Source organism: Papilio polytes, unplaced genomic scaffold, assembly GCF_000836215.1.
Source record: "Papilio polytes unplaced genomic scaffold, Ppol_1.0 DF823991.1, whole genome shotgun sequence".
NCBI classification, from domain to species: Eukaryota; Metazoa; Arthropoda; class Insecta; order Lepidoptera; family Papilionidae; genus Papilio; species Papilio polytes.
In genome coordinates, this window is record NW_013525213.1 from 369045 (window position 1) to 390922 (window position 21878).

General features: G+C 33.8%; 1 protein-coding gene across 1 annotated transcript in view; it reads left to right on the forward strand.

Annotated features, from left to right (window-relative positions):
* LOC106101398 overlaps positions 1-21878 on the forward strand; it is a 39776-nt gene that overhangs the window by 14255 nt on the left and 3643 nt on the right. The window contains exon 3 of the mRNA XM_013280628.1: positions 21404-21660. Coding sequence (XP_013136082.1) covers positions 21404-21660 — 257 coding nt within the window. The remainder of the gene's footprint in view (positions 1-21403; positions 21661-21878) is intronic.

A 21878-nucleotide genomic window follows, 5' to 3' on the forward strand; every position in this document is an offset into this window, starting at 1 on the left:
ATCGCGGGGGAAAGCTAGTAGAAAATAAAACTAATTTGTCCCCGACAGTATAATCAGCCGCTATCGTCATCTTTGAGTGTAATAGCACAATTGTATTCTATAATTATCCGCGATGGTTGTCGTGTGGTCCGCAAATTGTCCCGCAGATGTGCCGATAAGGCTAAACGCCGCGTTACAATGTTCAATGTTTCACTTCGGTCGTTGATATGGGGTGAAAGTAAACATAAATCCTAATCTGTCATGACAATTATAAAATACATATTAGGTATGAGCTAGTAGCTAGTAAACTTAGCAATAAAGAATCCCTTTCCACCCTTTTCTTAAGAAGAAAAGATCGGAAGGAAAAGTGGATATGACAGTGGAGGAGAAGCATTGGAAAGGGAAATGTCCTCTTTATGTGCGTCTCCTGTTCCGTCAATTAAGGCTAGGCAAAGCATCTGCAATTGCGGATGTTTATGGGCATCGGTCGCTTTCCATTTCGGCGGATTCAGGTGGCCGCTTGCTCGTTTGCCACCTTATATTATTAAAAAAAAAACTTAGCAATAATTTAAGTCTCAGTAGACTAACTGTTCAAAGTCAATTCTTTCTATTTTACTGATTTTACAAAAACCTTTGATTTCCATCGTAGATTTTGAATTATCTATGTTTCATCTTTCTCATTCATGTTAATTATCTATCAAAGAGTTCCCACGATGAGGCTTAGAGAAAAATGGAAATGACTCATTATTACTGATGGAGGGGAAAAGTGAAAACGCATATGACACATAATTGCTTTCCACACAACGGGACATTTATGCTTCATTACGATTTAATGCGGGATAGATGTGTGTCGGTTAGTCTACAAGATAATTTTGTAGACCACATGTAAACCTTATCGTAAATAACAAATCGTGTAAATGTAAAAGAGATACAAAAATGGATGGCACGTGAAAACACTAAAGATAGAACGTTTTTTAACTTAACAGCACGTTTTTAATTTTTAAATCCATTTACATTCAGTTGTATCACAAGCCCGCAACATAGTCCCGAGGTCACGGCAGATAATCCAACCTTTCAGCACTCAAATCACCGAATTTCCCGCGTATTGATAACGCCGATGTGTCAATAGAGACAGATAACGCTCCCCTACATCACTTGCTTCCTGTCACCCGGTAGCATACACAAACATACGGAAACCAACTTTAAAACGTGTGAATATTTGCAAAGTAAACTGAAAGATTTGCACCGTTAAGGTGGAGTAAGATCTTTTTTTTGGACAGATCTACAGTAAAGAATTAAACGATCCGTCTATCTTGACTCTAATAGAACTTTGAGTCGACATTCCAAAATTAGCTTAATTGTAATCCTTTATTAAAAAGAAACAGATTCCTTGACTTTATGGGAACTTAATTGTATAAATGACAATGCTTCTAGCATTGTTTGCGCTTCTTTCAGGGGCCTTTTAAAGTTTATTAATTAGTGCTGACACTGATCCAAGATGGCCGACTGAGATAATCGGTGCCGTCTCGATTGTTCGCGAGCGACCACAAAGATGGGAACCGTGCTATTTGGGAGGTTATTTGATATTGTTTGCTCATGACCAATGAAAGCCTCTATTTAAATCTGTCAAAATTTGCCACCAAATCACCGGCTCTTTCTATTCATTGTGTCTGTGATTTCTCTAGGTCTATTGTTTTAGTTGTTTTTTTTCTATAGGTCAATGTCTGTCTATGCGAGAGTCATTATCTCTATTGTCTAATTAATTTTGTGAATTTAAGTATTTGTATTGTTAAGTATTATTATTTATAAACGTCAAATTATAATTAGTTAACGGCTATACTCACGTCAATTTTCCCGATGGCGGCAGGATTAGTTTCAGACCTATCTGCGGTCCATCTTCAGGGATAGCGTTATTATAGTATGGCGTTGCGCCACGCACTAATAGCCTTTTAATAATTAGTTTATGTCTCACGAAAGTTTAAATAATTTAATCCTCAAATAGCTAAAAAGGCCGTCGCCTAATTTAAGAAGAAAATCGCTACGAGAGTTAATTACATAAAATTATTATTTAATCTAGTTAATTGTTGATCAATCTAACGATAATCACTACCGCCAGATGGTGTTCGCTGAAACAATACCAGCCCCGCCCACAAACTGACGTGCACTTTCTTATAAACTCTTCCTCACTGTTAATGAAATGTAATTACTTTTTAATTAGATGAAAGTTAAAGAGAGAAAGAATCGTTGTTTCATTGTTTGTTTGCGGATAATGGAAGGCAACAACCCTAAGGAATATGTGAACTAAACTAGTACTGCGATTTATTTTCATATTGCAACGTTTAAAATGGTAATACTTATAATTTCTTTTGATTACTACAGATGGTAAGGTAAGGGGGTGAATTCAGATATAACGACTGATAGAATTGTATGGAATAGCTGCACATACAGTGCAATATAGGAAGCGTTCTCTAGGGGCAAGGGCAGGTTGATGACTACATATCGTATACGGTAAGTTTGTCGTATTTTAGGCAAAACATGGTTATTTGCAAAGTGGTAAATATCCAAGTTTTTCCAAATAATGCTTTTTTATAGTATTCGCGTGTTTGTATCTAAATATGGTATGAAAACATACAGTATGATACACTACAGACCGCACACGCAGCCGGAAATGTGACGTCACTTCCTGCCATTATTGATCTGAAAGCCTTTCTACTTGTAGTGAAACTCACACTCCATCCACCCACCGTCGTTGTGCAAACCTACTGATTATATTCATATTTAACCAGGAATATTTTATTTTTAACTCCCGTGAAAGTCGGACATGTTTATGAGAGATTCAAAATTTTAAATTCAGATTTTCCATTTAAATTGCATTTTAACATAAGCCAAAAACCTCGAACCTGCAAAGCAAGGCACCTTGTCTTTATTTAAGACTGCTTGAATTAAATATTCAATGAAATAGATCTGCAAGCTGCTGAAATTTAGAAAGCACTTTTATAGTCTTCATTCATTTACATTTATTCGTCATATGATTACATTTAAACATTTTTATTTTTGTTTTAGAACGGTAAATAACCTTTCATCTGCAAGACATTCTCAACAGCTTTTACTGCGCTGTAAAAAAACAATAGTGTACAATCAGCTTGCGAGACAGTTTCTCAGTAGTCAACAATGCAGCGAACACCATGTGTGTCGCCTCCGTGGGAACACCCTGTACTCTGCCCCGTATTACACATTGTAACCGCAACTGCATTGCAAATTAAACCGTATGTACTAAGCCATAAAATACATTAATTACAAAAGAAATTTGCTCATCTGTCTTACGTTTATAGTTTGAATGGAAACTTTATGGTTTGCCAATAAAGTCTAAAATTGTATGGTTTGCAAGTAGGATGAATAATGCCTCTTTAATAGCGACGTAACGTAGATTCGTTTCCTTGAGATATTAGCAGAATACGATATTATCTTTATAATAACAACGTAATAATGTAAATATTTGTAATAGCGATACACGGGCCTTGAACTTAATTACAATACTATGTTTAGTTCTGTATTGTAAAAGACATTAGGTTCCAAAATAATTAGTATAACTTAAAAACCTACAGTCTTGATATCAGATTTTATAATAACTTCTTTAATATTAACCAGTTTATATTTTAACGAAGTTAAAAATACAGATGTGATAAATCTCTGCAACTTTTATCCCTACACCTGCAGAGTGACATCCGGGTAGAGACAATTAATGCCAGGCATGTCTGGGAACAAGCCGCGCCGCGCTCACAGGATCGCCTCGCTTTGTTTACGACCTACGACATCTGATTGTGAAATTAAACTACGATAAATAACACTGAACTATTGCATATTAAATGAAAATTCTACATTTACATTATAAAAAAGCTTTCCGTCTGACTCCGTCCGTGTTGAATTTAAAAAAATTAAGGTATCCTATGTGTTCTTCCAGACTCTATGTCTATGCCAAATTTCATTACGATCCGTTCAGCCGTTTAGGCTACAAACACTAACAAACATCCATCTAAATTTTTGCATTTGTAATATTAGTAAGAACTAAGATTATTCCTTTAAATAATCTTACTTCTTGCTAATAATAGTTCGATTTATTATTATAATTTTTTATTTTTAAATTCGTACTAATTAAGTCTTTTGTTATTTTGCGTTGGTCATTGTCTAATATAATAGTGACATCAATTGATAGTGCAGTCCCTTATATTAATAGCTAGTACCCCATTTGTGACGTCACAGCGTGATAGCCTGTCGCAAGACGACGATCGCGGTTAAATTTAAACACGATGTGCGTCACGTGACGTCTTACCGGAACAATGATGTCACGTTTGGGGTCCATCTGTTTGCCATTGTTATCAACGCATGCTGCGCTCCCGTCGCATTGCCAATTCCAGATAGAAAGTAATGCATTGGTGTTTATTAAATTTTTTAATGTACGTTTTTTGATAAAAGTCACAATGTTTTTACTTACTTTATGTTAAACACCAATGAAATTGCAATAATTTTGCTCTAATCTTGTTTGATTTGTACGAAACCGCATTACTAGAAGCGACCTTGCGTAGTACGCTGAGTGTGGAGCAATACGGCGGCAGACAGACGCTTCCAGTTATGCACAGATAATGTATTACGTAATAAATCTTCATTAGTCATTAGTTGTTATTTTGCAGCAATGGGTCTGAGATTAATGTTTAGTAAGAAATGAACCTTCAATAGTAGAATAATTTTTAAGTAATTTTTTAACATATAATATGTTTCATATGTTATTTAAAAAACTTCGTTTTAAACTTTATTCTATTTTTGAAACGGAAATCAATTGAAAACATTGAGAACAATTCTTAGAGCAGGGCTTTATCAATATTGGTGGTCCATTGTTCAACACATTAGCGCGCCAAACTAGTGTAGTTCTTGTATTATCGATACTTTTTAACAATAGATAGAATTAAAGCTGTAAAATATATATAAACCGATTGTCAAGTAACTTGCAGCTTCTTGTTACCTTTCGTATACAAAAAATGGCTTTTAAAATTACTTGTTTAGCATTAACCGATAATCATATAAGCGTCAAAGTACATCTCTAGCCCGGATGGTTCTAGTGCTGTGCATTGCCGAGGGGCCTTGTAGTGCCAAAGGGCCGTCAATTGCCGCATTGATAGCGGAAGTTGCATTGTGGCGCCCGGATATCCACTCTCCCGTTAGGGACCAAACGCCTTGTTTACTTTTTGTTATAACAATTTTATGATTGTTCTATTTTTAAATATGTTTTGTTTTGGGCTTACAAAAATGTTTATAGGGTCAGCTTGCCGTTTGGTATGGTAAACAATTTTAGGGACAGTAAATTACGTAATTATAAACATCCTGTAACTATTAAAATTATTATTTTACAATGTTAGCTAATAAAATTTGTTTATTAGTTTTATTTCTAGATTTTTTTCTTTGTGAAATGATTCGACAACCGTATCATATATTTTGCATTGAACAATAGGCTTGCATTATTCATAGTCTCGTATTATCTTTATAGTCTAGGAAAATACATTCTCCCTGGCGTGGGAACTTGTTTTAAATTATATTTTTAAATTGTTATAATAAACTTATACCATACTTAATTAAATTAAAAAAAACTCCTAGATACTCCAAAAATCATAATTTTATACTTATATAAGTTTGCAAATAAAACCAAGGTAATATAATCAAAGGTGTGGATAACACATAGGTAAGTCGGTCACCTCGCCATTCCAGGAAACGGCTAACCGGTCGCTATGCACATTGCACAATATCGTAGTTTGACTGCCACATAACTTAGGTTTTGGAATTTTTTAAACGAATATAATCCGATTTATCGATAATTAAATATGATAGAGTTATTATTGACCTGATTTTCAGTTCAATAAAAACGTTTTATTTCCGATATTTAAGTGGTTATGAGTAATGTTTGAAACACGAGAATAAAAACTTTATATGCGGCGTGGAATTGCACATTTTTCGGAAGCCAAGCCAGATGTTACTATTAAATTGTATTCGTATAGCTAAATGTTTTATGGAAAAAGCATAAAAAATCTAATAACTTCCTCACCTAGATTTATAAGTAGTAAATCATAGATACGAAAAAAAAATCAAAATAGGCAAGTGATATCCTTAAGATTTTAATTTTTATTTCGTATACATACAATAAAGGATAAACTCGAACCGAACTGAAATTTCTTAAACTAGTACAAACTTTATTTTATTAAAGACATTATCATACACACTTCCTCAATCAGGGCAGTGCAAATCACGCGCAATTAATTGAATGAGGCGACATCTAGCGGCCGCAGCTGCTGGCCAAAGGTCCTCCAGTTGAACTTATTCGCACAATTAGCAACAATTGTTGCACTCCCCACTACAGCAACCATATCTCTCACAAGATAACTGATACCAAACAAGTAATGACTCGTGCCGTGGCTCCTGTAGTTACTCATAAACGAGGTTTAGGCTAAGCGCCATCTGCGCTCGGCCACCTCAAGCCCGGTGAATCTGTAAATGCCTCTTCAATGCAAACAGTAGCCATTCAGTCACAAAAAAGTAACATCGGAAATAAGTGTAAACACTTAATTAAATGCATAAAATCATTTAATGATAGATTAGGGAAGTCTATATTATAGTGTGTTCTATACATTTTATGTAAGCGGACGTAATACGAGCCCACAAGGCCGCGCCGAGCACGCCATCTACTTACTTATTTTAACAATGTATAGATAAGGTTTATAACACGTGATTACAGAATTTTCTTCTTATTTATTTAGAAAGTTAGACATCACATTGAATATTTAGACTACATATTAAGGAGTCTATCTTTGACACTGAACCTATCGTTATTAATAAGTTCACTCATCTGTCATTTAAAACTGTCCGCCTACATTTCAATATGTAGCGTTAATAAATCGCACATGTGAGTTACCCTTACAAGATGCCGACACGATCGGCGACGTGGCGTCACCTCAGGTCCGGTCTCTGGGGTTTTTTATAACTAAAGGTTCAAAGCCGTCCAGATTGCATACACATAGATGGAATAACTCGCCCTTCACAACGCTAGGTATTACAACTGCCTGTTAAAATAGAGCAAGCCTTACAGTTATATTATTTACGACTAATTATACTATTTCAATATTGTATTTAAGCAATAATTGTTTAATCTACTTGTATTATCAATTGAGAATACAGACTATAGCATTTTATACAATCTAAACGTCAATTTTAATTGTTCTGTGCTCGAATACTATTGCTATCTCTGTCTTTTTGGAACTAAATGAGAAGGACGGCAATCTTGTAAAACTGATTACCTACAAAGGTGATTAACGCTAAGAATGCAAGCATTTGGAATTGCAACAAGAGAAAATAAAATCTTCTAAATACATTTTCCGATATATTGAGCATAGTAACACATAAGACGAGGAATATGAATGTCTACGCTTATGTTAGCACATTTGTCGCTATGACGTCACTAAGTTACGCGACAAAACGACCTTAAGTGACAAAGTTAGTCCGGCTTGTAGCAATACTTTCACAGTAGCATTAGCTATTAAGAAAGATAAACAATAGGAAAGTCGAGATTGTTACTTATTGGAGATAAATCAAGAGTTTCCAGGATCTTGTTTATTTCTAGAACTTCGTGGTTTATTATAAATAGGTTAAGATACTTGTAATAAGCTTAATTTATATGTATTTCTTGGTTTTATTGCAAATATTAATCGGTCCAGTATAAGTAGATCTGTAGATATTATATCTCCGTTGCAAAAGTTACAAAAAGTAACATAGGTTGGTGACATCAACGTAACTTACAAGGAAATTAAGTGACTCACGGCAAAACAAGCTAAGTGTCACGCCTGCGAATTTCCCAATCAGATTGTGTTTTAAAACTTATCCTCAAATAGTACTTTAGTTATCAATGACTCGATTATTTTTGAAGGGTTTTAGCTAATATTAGTAGTAAAAGATTAGAAATAATTTAAATCAGTCTAAAAATTAACTACTTGAAATATCTCCCTCTCTCTTCATCGACTGGCGACGGTCTTGATGTACACGTGTTTGGACACAAAAATTACTATCTATACTTCTATACTATTATAATAAAGTGTAAACACACACTTCTTTGTTGCCTAAGATGTCAGCAATTACGGCATGATTTTAAATAATTCTTTTTTTAATAGATAGTCCTACACTTACGTCACGCTTTAGGCTATATATTTTCACATCATTAAACTTAGGGGTAAATATTTTGGATAAAAACCCTAATGTGGGAAAGAGACCATAAGTTGCTGCCAACATCAAGGTTGGCATGGTATCTCATCATGTCATGTCATTTTGACATTTGCAATTGATAATTTGACACATGTAAACGATATAATAAAATTTTCATAATTCAATGCGGATGAAGTTGCACGGGAACAGCTAGTAGAAGTATAAATATTGGTACTAAGTAGTTAATAATGTTAATGTTAACCTCAGCATATAACATAAGTCCATGCCCAATTAGTGCAGCTGTTTTTTCCGTCGTGTAGCAAAGGTCAAAGGTCACGTGCGTTTAAATATTGCCTTTCCAAATGATTGACAAATGGCAATGGCATTCTTAGAAACTCTTATTCTTGGAATCCCAATTTACGGCCATCTCAAATTGCTTTATTACTAGGTAAGCTAGATCCGATTATTTCCATTTCATTTCAAATAATGATCTTGTCTTAGAATCGTTTTAAATACAAATGAAATTGCGGTTAACTTACCAAGTAGAAGTTAGACAAGTACATTAAGTTTAAGTTGTAAGTTACTGGCTAATTTGCGCATCGAATGTAAACCGCAGATTTCTCATTAATACCGCAACTTTTTAAATTCGTAAAGCGTAGGTTTATTTGTTTTTTTTGCCAGTTTGATCTCTTAAGTTCACTTTGATTATATCTTATCTTACTAATGTTATAAATGCGAAATATATGATATACGATAGATGGATGGTTGGATGTTTGTAGCCTAAACTGCTGAACAGATCTGAATGGTAAACCATTATGCCAAATTTCATCGAGATCTGTTTATGATTACATATACATATGTTTCATTTATGAAAGTCTGGAAGAACACATAGGCTATTTATTTTTTTTTAATTCCACACGGACGGAGTCGCGAATGAAATCCAGTAAACTAGCTACTAAACGTAGGAATATAATTTTGCTATCACTTTAATTATTTTATACAGGTTTTTATTAAAGACGATGTCAAAGTATAAGAGTGGAAAATTTTAGTCAACGTTTAGTCTAATTTCTTTTAATTTATATGATTTAGAAAGAGCCGTGAGAAAACTTCAACGTCTTGTAATTCTCGGTACACATAACACATTAGACCTCGCAATTACCATTTCCTTTTCGGCTGCCGCACTGCTGACCGGCGATGAGAGAGCGCACACATCACTGCAAGCTAAGCGGGCGCGATGCTATACTCGTAGATCTCAAAGAAATTGAAATTCCTATCTCATGTTGTGTTAAGGGTCTAAATATGAGGTGGGTTTATTCTATGTAATTGTATGTAATGCATTTTTAATATCATAATTAACTATACATGTGATAATTTTAGTATTAGAAAATGCTTTAGTTTTGCATATGACAAAACAACACGCAACTTTTTAATTCACGAATGAATTAAATCAATTAACATTTCTACATGATGTTATATATTTTGTCTGAATACATCATCCACTTTATTATAAATTTAATACGATTTATCTCTGTAATTGCTTAGCATTGACTGTGCGCATGCCCTTCTTGTATTGAGCCACAAATTGTGAGATCGCGTGGAAACCGCGATTACTGCCCTCTACTGGTCAAAAAGCACACTAATTGTTTCTAAAAATAAATTTCTGCGCCGTCCTTCATTTGTGAAAACAAGAAAATTTAATTCCTGGTAACAAATTCACTTGAGAAGTTTTTCAACTTCTTTATATGCGAAAGTTTAGATGGATGGATGATTGTTACTACTTATCTTCAGATTATTATCGCGCGGACGGAGTCGCGGGCGACAGCTAGTAATTTATAAAGCAGGTTTAACGGTTTCAGGACATATTTAGTGACAAGGTTATTTTTGCATTCACTGACAATGAACTAATGTTCTTTTAGGTAGAATTTTATACGACATGTACTTAATCATTTTGTAATGCCTTTTTTATTGAATTGAAAACAAATTTGATTTTTCAAGATAACTACTATTATTGGGAATTTATCGCCGTGTTTTGCTTTGTAGCAAGTTTTTTAAATTCAAGTAATCATTTTCAGCTTTATTTATAAAAGGTTCTTCTGAAGATAGTATCCATTTTGTAAATACTATATTTAAATAAAGCAATGAATTTTGTATACAAAAAGGGCGACTACGTCTCGGTGGCTGCGCGCCCGGAATGTCGAGTCTCCGACCAAAACCGGACTCCAGTTGTTCAAGTGCAAGTGAAACATGTAACAACAAATTTATAAAAAACTTCGAACACTAATCTCCAACTAGAGTATTTTTATTAATTAATTTATTTAAAAAACCAACAGCGTACACATATAAAAACATATTACATCTAATATTATATTTTAAAAGTATAATGTAATGCAATAATAAGAACAAAAAATATGAATCAAACGAAAGAAAGAAAGAAAGAAACACTGTACTTAAACAATTTGCATATATTTTTATAGACTACCTTTATAAGTGGCAACACTTATACTTATCATAATATTTTGTAATCTGTTATTTGTTTAAATTCATGATCCCTAACTAAATGTCGCATTCGTATCTACAATACAATGTTAATAAATTTTACAACAACACTAAATTTGTAGTGGAATTTAGGTAATGATAAATTTTACGAAGGCACATAACAGTCGCCCACGTCTCACCCACCCGCTCTAAACTTAATGTTGGTAACTTAATATCGTTCACTAAATTCTCACTTAGTCGTAACTTAACACGACACTGTGAGAGCTTAAACGTTGAGAGTAATGCAGCTTTTCTGACGCTAACGTGATATAATTGCAATTTAAATTTTACAATTTTCCACGATACTTTAGTTAAAGGACTGAGCTGAAGTTACACATACTGAAATATCACCAATCAAATCTTTGTAGAAATCCTATTCTAAGCTTCCAAAGATGCGCAATTGTGGAAAACCGCGCCTTAATACGGATACATATCAAAATGTTAATGTTAAAAAACCTATTAGTTATAGGAATTATTTATTACTTCTTCCTGTTATCCATGTACAAATTAACTTAAAAACAACACACCTATAGTACAATTTATTTGAGATAGAAATGTTTTGGAAAACGTTTATTATCTAATCATGAATGACGATATGATTTTTTTGAACCTAATGAAATTTTAAATTTCAAATATTTAAATGTCTCACCATCTATGAGCATATGGTATACATTAAGTGTAATAAGTACGTCCTAAAGTAATGTACTCCGACTACAACTTCTTGATGGTTACTCTCCATTACTGAGCACGTGCGGACCCACTCTATATATTTATAGGACCCTTTAAATGTCGACAGCTGTTAGGAGCTGATGTATGAAACCATGGACTCCGTAACTAAATAAAATCTAACACTTCCATTCGTTCAAGATCATTTGTAAATGCTTTCTATTTTATAATAGATTGTAGATAAAACTATTGTTAGACAACGATGTAATTGATTTTCAATCTGATATAACGTTATGAAAGTTTTCTAGTTGGAGATATAAAATTTTAAGTTATTATTATTGGTATTGTCATAACATGTGGTTCGAATTTCTTAAAAAGTACATAAAACGTACGTTCAAATGCGCGCCATCTCGTGGTGAGGACACAAAATATGCATTGGTAATGTCAATCTTAATTACGTTTAATTTTTATTTCGATTCATCACTACTCAAAACTACCGCTAGTGTCAATATTACAGTTAAGTTAAGTTAATCATTTAATGGGCAATATTTCAATATTATGCTCTTGCGTTTATGCCGTTTCACGCACAATTTCATTTGAAATTAACAACTTTGCTATAAAACTACTACTTACACTGTTGCGAGGAAAGTGTTAATTTTAATGCCTTTCACCTTAAAACCCTTGAAACTGTTTTAACACACATTTATTTTAGCTAGCGTTGATAAATTTAAGTAAATAACTATTGGCTGTATTTCTGGTCCTAAGTTTTATGGTACTTTTTTTAATGTGAACATAATTTATATCTATATACTCATATAAGGAGGAAAAATTTGTATTTTTGTATGTATTGACATAACTCAAAAACTACAGGGCCGATTTTAATAATTCTTTCAGTGTTAGAAAGGTAATTTATCTATGAGTAACATAGGCTCTATTTTTTTAATTTCACGCGGGCGAAGTCGCGAGCAACAGCTAGTTAATAATATGTTTATTAAAGCTGAACGTCTTAGATAATTTTAGACTTTCTTTTTGCAATGCGATACTGTTGCTCCGACCGACGCCGCGTCTTTAACGATTCAATTACAATTCTCAAATTACTGCAGCATAGTAACCTTTGTGCCTTTATGAAAATATTAATTTTAATATCGGATTGCGTAGCAGCGCCTTGACTTAGTTAACTTTTTCTGTTACAAATATGGCGTCTGTCGCGCCATTTTCGTCTTATTTGCGCTTGACATATCGGAATACTTTGTAAGATATGAGTGCTACAAAATATGTCATCGGTAACAAATACCAGTATATTTTAAAATAATTAGAGTGAATTAACAGTCTTTTGAAGCGTGGACATAAAATTAATTGATTTATGAAAGTTTAACATTTAAAAAACTCGATCATATCTATACTAAAATTATAAAGACATTGATTTGTATTTTTGGATTTTTGTATGTATTGAAATAACTCAAAAACTACTGGACCGATTTCATAAATTCCTTCACCATTAAAGAGCTACGTTATCACTGAGTAGTAAGGTTATGTTTTTTTTTTTTAAATATAATTATTAATAACGAAGTCGCGAGCAACAGCTAGTCATAGATATTTTTTCTATTAAACAAATTTGTCCACTTTTTGTGTATTCCACGTTCATCTGTTTGCGTAATTTCCTTATAAGGATTTAATAAAGTAATTATTATGTGATCTGGTAATGTATTACTTTACTTGTATAATGTTAAAACACAATATTAACTTGTATATTTTGTTCATTTTATCTGCTTAATAAACAAAGTATTAAAGTTATATTGTTGAAACAAAGTTTTTTAAATTAAACCCTAATAAAGATTCCTTCTTGGTAAACGAACAGACACACTTTATGCTGGACTGTTATCATATAGCCGGAGGTTAATTATAATTAGGACCTTATCCAACAGTACTGTTCCTTAATTCTACATAATTATTAGGTTAACGACCGATATTACAATAACCCAATGTCTCTTATAATGTTTTAATGTATTTTATAACCTACAAATTGTTAAGTTGTGTTTTGTTTTGTTTCATTAAATAACAACAAGCAATGTCAACAGCAAGAATCGAAGTATAAATTATCTATTGAACTAGTTTTCTGTAATTTTGACACGAATTTAAAACAAAAACACATCGGTATAAGCTTTCTAAGTGGGTGGCTTGTATACTATTCGACAGAACAAGCAGTCTTTGTTACCCGCTTCTGTGCTCGTTAACTTTGCTCTCGAGTGTATCACCTGTTCTGTTTGAGTGTTTATTTTTTAAATGTAATGAAGTAAATGCTTGTGTTGTTTTGTTATCTTTTTAAATATCTGTAATGTATAATGTCTGAAATGTTTTCTAAAGTGTATTAGCGATTTATGTTATTTACGCATTTGTGACGAAAGTCAAGGAAAGCGAAACCATTGTCGTATTAAATGTTTTATCTATATGTTTAGGTAAAACATTAAAATTTCCGCCATTACATTAAAAACTACATAAAACGCAAAGTCACAAGTAACCGAGTCTGCTACCGCCGTGATAGTCAGTAATTTACCCGCCAGCCGCTGCCGCCACCCGTATTTGTAGAGGTCAATGTTGGCGCGCAATTAACGCGCGTTGTCAAATTATAACCTCAAACACAGCTGCACTGCATTAACTGTTTGTGTTAATTTACAGTATGCTGTTAGGATAAGTTACTGCTGTGTTCTTCTGCAATTTATAATATTTATCGTTAACTAATTTCCTGCAATTGAAAATAAAGACCTGTCGAAAAGTGGTTTACTGGTTATAAAATAACTTTGTGTATAAAATTTTCTATTGGTTCAAATAGATCGTATATACGATAGCAGCTGTTAGTTCTACGGCATACATATAGAGTTAAAATAATTATAATAGTCTAAAAATAAAGCGCACACAAAGACATAACCTCAAAATGTGACAAAAAACATTTCCCGCGCTTACATGACGCGCACGATCAAAGCAGCATCCTGCGAGCGCACCTGGCCTCCGCGCGTGCTTCTACAACCCGTGCTCTATCGTTTTTGTTCCACTCCACTCCTTGTTTTAACCTTTTTGATTATCCATTAAGTCAATGCTCCCGCCACCAGATGGCGTTAGACTTGTGTATTAGTGATAACATTTTTGAAGAAAAAAAGAAATACTCTATGGAAATTGGTAATACTTGAGTAGCCGCTACCTCATAAAGGTCATTAAGAAAGAAGTATAATGCATTCTTTACTATCTGTTTGAATATATATGGTTGTTTACGGTCTATCATTTTCAAACCTTATGTTACTTAAGGGTTAACTGTAGTTTAAAAATATAGTTAATCCCCCATCAAATCATTTAAAACACATTGTCACATGTGACTATTCAAAACAAATCATTAAGAACCCTTTTCTCAGTTTTTATTGTTGCCACCAGGTGTTTAAATGGCTTACATTAAAATCCTGACCTAATCTAAAACATTTGTCGTTGTCTATTTATAGAGTTTTATGGAGCACGCATCATGGCGACTTTGACATGACCGACGGACTACATACGACCAACTAGCATGGTGGCATTTCAAGAATTCTCCTTTGACTTTTTGTTTACCGTTTCAATATGCTTCAATGCTAATACCAAAGGAATTGTTTAAGGTTATTCTGTTAATTTAAATTTAACTAACGATTCTTTAAATTAAAACACCGTACTATTTATCTGTCTAGGTTATTTGTAGTTGCTTATAAATATACAACAATATTAGAAAGGTAAATGGGTAAAAATGGCTTGTTGGCATTAACAAGTGCAATTTTAATTATCAAGTTCTAAATTCATCGATTAAAAGGCGCAAAATTGACGCAAAAATTGACAATTGATTGTCAAACTCAAATTCAAGATGGCCGCCGGACGCGGGCGGGCTGTTCTCGTAAATTGGGTGAATGGGGTGTGACGCGACAGGAAATTAGGAAATGGGAAGCTGTGTCGTTTGTACCAGCTTATTATAGCATAGAGCACAGACAGACATATCGCCTTAATTTGTTCATCCGCCGTGATTTTGAACAACTAATTGCCTTTGATTAGATACATGTTGCATTTAAAAGCAATTGATGCTTCATTAAATTGAGTAACAAAAGTCAGAGAAATTAGATATAGTTTTAATTAAGTCCCTCAATAGACATATAGGGTCATCAAGAGGTCCTTTACATTATTTTTAAAGGTACAATATTGAAAATGCCGGTAGTAACATGTTTGTTATGTAAATTAGGAAGGCATTATTGTGCAAATTGTCGGAAAATTGTAGAGTACGTGCGGAAACGTTGATTACGGCCAATTACTGTCGCGTGCTTGTTACATGCAAATTACACAGCTACCTAAAAATAAGTTCTACATCATGGTATGAACAGTTTTAATTAAAAATAGCATATTTAGTATTTACCTGTTATTTTCGAGATAAGAACTGAAATGTTAAATATTATGTTTTTCGCAGCTACAACAATTTAGACGAGTAAATTGTCAGTTTCTCTCAACATTAAAAATTATTCATTCACTAGCTTTCGCTCGCGATCCCGTCCGCGTGGAATAAAAAAACAAAAAGGAGTAGCCTATATATTCTACCAACCTATACTCTACAGCTATGCCAAATTTCATCGAGATCCGTTCATCCGTTTAGACTAGAAAACTTTTATAATACAGCAGAACCTTAATAAGTTAAAGTTCAAGGGAAACACAAAATGTTTTAAGTTATAAAGGTTTAAAGTTATCAAGGGTCTATGTTGTAGAGGTTTTGGGCTCTGATAGGAAGGGAACATATTATTTTTTGAAGTTATAAAGGTTTTTAAGTTACCGACTGTATTAGTAAGATAAAAAAATACGTATACAAAAAGAGAAGGCTAAAGAAACATGTAAAGTCATTCAATTACTTCAATAAACCATTTTGAACTTCAACATAACACGCTCATAGACATCATCTGATATTTAACTCCCATAACTTAAGGTTAAACAAATTGTAAACATTACTGTGTAATATGAACCTTATTCCCTTGAAATAAGAGTTACGAAGTCCCCAAGTAATGTTACGCTTGTTAAACAAATTATATCCTTATTACGTTGACATAAATTATAAAGTGCATTGATCATTGAATGCACAGCATGACGGCGCCGCCGTCAGACGCGACGGGATATCTAGTGATGTTAAACATTATTAACGGAAAATAATCGATGTAACCTTTGTTCTTTATCGATATACAATAATCATTACAATTTTACTCATTTTGAAACGATTTTTAAAATCAATGCTTATTATAAAAAAAACTCTTACCTGGACACCTAATTCACGCCATAGAAAAAAATGCATGCGGTAAACTGTATCCATAAAGTACTATGAAAATAAAATGTAGGATGTTACAGAAATAATATTATCGATAATCTAAACTTGCAACCTCCTATGCAGAACATCACTAGTCGACTTAAACCGTGATTACGTTGCTAATAGATACGATATGGTGCACGAGTTGACCCTTGCAAATTGCTCTACATCTAATCTTGGCTATCTGCGTATTTCCTCGAATCGGTAGCTAATGTAACGGAATATTTCGTCATAATTTAAATCAATTTGGTAAGTACTAAACGCCATACATTTCACACTGTTTTATCTGGCATATAAAATGATGGACAGCATAAAAAGAGATCTGTAGACAAAAGACAGGACTAAACATAGTTATAATACCTACGACTATTTTTAGAAAAATAAGCGATTATAAAATTGTTAAATAGTAATAAAAATTATCGATACCAAAAGTTACACTCCTTTGACATAAAACCAAGTTTTTTAAGAAAGCGCCATCTGTTAGCGACATGTGACACTAACTCAACCTCGGCGCAAAGGGCGCGTATGTGTCGCTGGTCATAAAATCAATTTAGATAATTTGGTACAAAATTAAAGTTTATTGACACTGATATAAACATACAAAAATTAATAGTTTTTCTCCTATCTTCTCTTGTAAATTACATACTAAACATCGTTATTAAGTTCAGATGTCATCAAAATATAGGTTAATGTTAATAGAAGCTCCCGGCAAAGATAACTTTACGATTATGAAATCAAAAGTAAAATAAACAAAATTGTGATTTAAACAAATTTATAGTACGATTTAAAATCTTTTTTATTATAGATAGGAAAGTTTGTGTTTTAAATTAATTTATAAGAATTTGGACGACCTATTTCGCTACATTCAAAATCACACATAAAAAATTAAGAAAATGTTGCAAGCAAAGCAATTGCATCTAGGGCTGCGCTTGTTAAATCTGTATTTTAGACAAAAATAATTTCTCGATATTCTAGCATTGCTCAGTTTATGTTGTATATAGTAAGTAAGTAGTAATTTCAGTGGTAGTGCCCGCTTCAACATCTTAGCACAGCAGGGCCGGCACGCCCGGCGTATTACCACGACCACACAGAAGACAGGCGTGAAATGGAAGCAATTCCGTGTTTCGTCTGATGAGTGTGGTGCCGGCCTAATTTAAGTCCCTTTCTCTTTATCACCCTTTTCTTATAAGAGGATTGGAAGGGGAAGTGGTTTTGACGATGGAGGAGATGCATAGGAAGAGGAAATATGTATCCTCTTTATGTACGTCTCCTCCTCCGTCGGATAAGGGTAGGCAATGCATCTGCAATTACAGATGTCTATGGGCAGCGGTCGCTTCACCATTTTGGCGGATTCAGGTGGCCGCTTGCTAGTTTGCCCTCTTATGTTATTAAAAAATAAAAAAAAAGTAAAAAGACATGGAATGTTTGTTGTTTCTTATAAACGTATACAACCGTTATACTTAATGCAGTTAATGATGTGAAATGCTTCTCAACACAAACATCGGAAATTAAAATTTCTTTCTAACATAGACCTTGGATGGTTACATTACTTTTTCTACTTCACAAAGTTATTTTTGCGCTCGATAAAAAGCCTGTGCATACAAGAGTGAAAGTTGCTGTATGTTGTTCGACCGCAGAACAACTTTTGTATCCAGACTCCGGCTATCTTGGTATGCATTCTCTTCGTCCGGTTACACTTTTTGCATTTCCTTGGAGATGCAGCGTGACGTCACAGATTACCACTTTTACCGACAATGTTCATTAAATTTTTTATCTGCTGAATCCCGCAGAAAGCAGTTTATACGACATAAGATCTCTATAAATATCGGGGAATTTCGTATGAATTAAGCGTTTTAGAAAATCTTACATAGAATAATGAGTTTCTCGTAATTTTAGGCTTTAACTAAAATGAGATGAATATCAAGTAGGGCCACATTTGTTTAATATTTATTACATAGATATTTTTAAACTATTAGCAACATATGTCTAGAATTTAGTGATTTTACTTTATTATTTGAATTAGTAGTAATACCACGATCGAGAGGGTTCAAAAATATGTCAATAAATATTGACGTCCCACTATTCGTTATCGCTAGTTTTGTCTGTTTACTAAACCTATCATTGTTCAATTAAATTGATAAGGCATAGTAAAGTTACGACGTATAAGTTGCACGTAAGTACAATAGAAGTCATGCAGGTTTGTTTTTTTTTTCATTATTTAGACTGGCGACATTTAAGAAAAAACGCTTCTTATTTTTATTAAATTTCTTAATTTTTTAACTGATTTGTATAAAGAGGTTATTCATTTTTGTTAGACTAATTAGGTCTAGATATAATCTAGAATGAAAATCAACAAATCTTTTAACAAATCGATACAAAGTTCTGCGTATAATGTAACACGACAGGTGCAACCCTATACCGCTAGGGCTGTCGCTTCCGGTATTTCGGGACTATTACTGCTGGTCAGTTGTCACTCTGCGCTGACAGAGAGTGTACGTGTCGTCATGCAAGCCCCCGTGCCCGCGCCCCGGCTACGGCTAGAGTTCCACCCGCATAATATACACGTGAGTTTATATTGTAAATATCGATTTTTTTCATCGATTTGACATATATTTTGAAAACATCAGTTTTTTAATATGTGTACTAGAGAAAATTAAAGTGAAATTAAATAAGATTTTCGAATAGAATAGAATAAATATTAACTATCAAGTATTTTAAAAAAATAATTTTTGTTAGGTTTTGAGGTCGCGTATTTTTGAAAATGTGGTCGTTTCCTTACATTTACCGTTGTGCGATAAAATTTATCCGAGTTCTCGCGAAATCAATTCAGTGTATTTTTATGGTCACCGTTAAGGATGTTTGAAATGAAGCTTAAAACTTTGATAAAAGCTAATTAATTCCAGCTTCAACATTTATTCTTATAAATAATTGCGCTTGGATTTTTACTATACGAGTTGTCTGGGAAAATTTAAAAATGGCTAGATACGATTTACCGGTGACAGATTCAAGAGAGTGGTTAAACCAACCCTTTTTTAATATTTTAGTAATTACAATGAAATCCTAATTTGGTGTAAACTACATTGCTACAACCTGTTGCCAGGATAGTTTCCGGTCTGCGGTAACCACTACGTCATACACTCTATACAACCCCTTTATATTCAGTGAAGCGTAAATCCTCATATAAGTGTACACTTGGACAAACTTTGCCAGCCTTTAGTACCGTATATACATGACGTTACAGTTAGACTGACTAAATTATCGCATAACTATTTAGTCTCGCTTTAATTCCTATGAGCTTATATGGAGGTGTGGTCACTACTCGATTTTTAGTTGTGCAACTAAACAGTTGAATTGGCTGCACAACAGTTTTTGTGATTGTCGATTGTTTCGCAGTCCGCTCGTAATGTGACGTACTGGAGATTATTTGATTAGGTAATGATGACACACTATACAATAATTGTTGTAAAACTGGTATTTTTTTTTACGCTTTGAAAGTTTGTCGCTTAGATAATTTTTTTAAAGTATTTCACTAATTCTAACTTTAAAAAAACGGCATTAGGGCTTTATCTGTCGTTTACGATAGCTGTAAATAAATCTTCTAGAAGCTGGACACACTAATGTGTTGTCATTGTTATTGTTGGCGGGGTTCATTCGTGTTGCGAAACATTCTCACGCTGGTAACAATACTGTTTGTCGCTGTTACTTATTTCTTGGATTTAACACATTGTACGTTTTGTTAATTAATGCATCACTCGGTTGTAATTACATGGAGAATTATTTTATTAAACTATATTGTTCTACTTAATATGAAACGACTAAGGTCTACAAATCAAAGAGTATAACGATATCCTTCTAAATAGGACATTGATAAGCGAACACATTTGCGGACAAACTGATTACTTTCGGGTTAAATAAATTTGATCTGTCCTCAATTTAACACCACTAGTAAATTTACTCTAACACTTTAGTAGAGTAATCACTAAGAACAAAAGAATAGCAGTTCTAACTTTATGAATACTACTAGCTTTTGCTCGCGAATACTTCAGCGTGAAATTAAAAAATAATAAATATACAACCGATGTTAATCACTGATAACGTAGCTTTTTAATGGTGTATTAATTTTTGAAATCGGCGCAGTAGTTTTTGAGATATTTCAATACATACAAAAATCCAAAAGTACTTTTTTTCTCTCTTCATAATGTTGGTATCGAGTATAGATAAATTGTCTTACCACTTTCTAATAAAACAAATGTCTATGGTCTTGTCGTTCAACATACAAACATAATATCAAAAGTTACTTATAATTTGAATGAAATTAAAAAAAAATGTACGATCGATGTCGTTGGATTGATGTCGACTATCCGGTGCTTTGTGCCGGCCGCATCCTGCCGCACAGCGGGCAGCGGCGAGGAAGTCGCACCAGGAAGCACTATATCACACGAAATTCACTGCTAATGCTTCATAATCGATTTCATATAAAAATACATACACGCTTTGTAAAGTCGCGTTCATATTAGATTAAAGTTACATTTAAAATATGCGATGTGACGCCTGTACAAGGTTTTAAATGATAAAATATTCTCTTTAGTTAATCTGTTAAGCCATAATACCATAAGTGTAACATTTAATTATTGTTTACAGACGACGATAAAGGTGTACGCTCGCTGTCTGCGGCCGGACATCGAGTACAAGACTCTGTCGGTGACATGGGGCACACGAGCGCGTGAGGTGGTAGGTGCATTGCTGGGCAAGTTCCGCATGCGCCACAGGGACCCGCGCCTCTTCTATCTCAGCATGGAGGTGCGGGTGCGAGCCGCCGGCCTGCGCACCGCGCTCGCCCTTGATGACGACGCGCGCCCCGCTGCGTTACAAGCCTGTCATCCCAAGGGATACTCCAAGTAAGTACTTAGTCAACTAATTAAATGAAAATCGGTCCACTAGCGGCGGAGTCATGCCGTAACACACATAAAAATAAGAAACATACAAACGAATTCAGTACCTCCTTCTTTTGGGAAGTCGGTCAAAAATACAGTTCAACCGTGATCGCTTATCTAATCCCAATCCGAATCTCGCTTTGATTTCTATAAGCTAATATATGCGCACACTTCTCGATTTT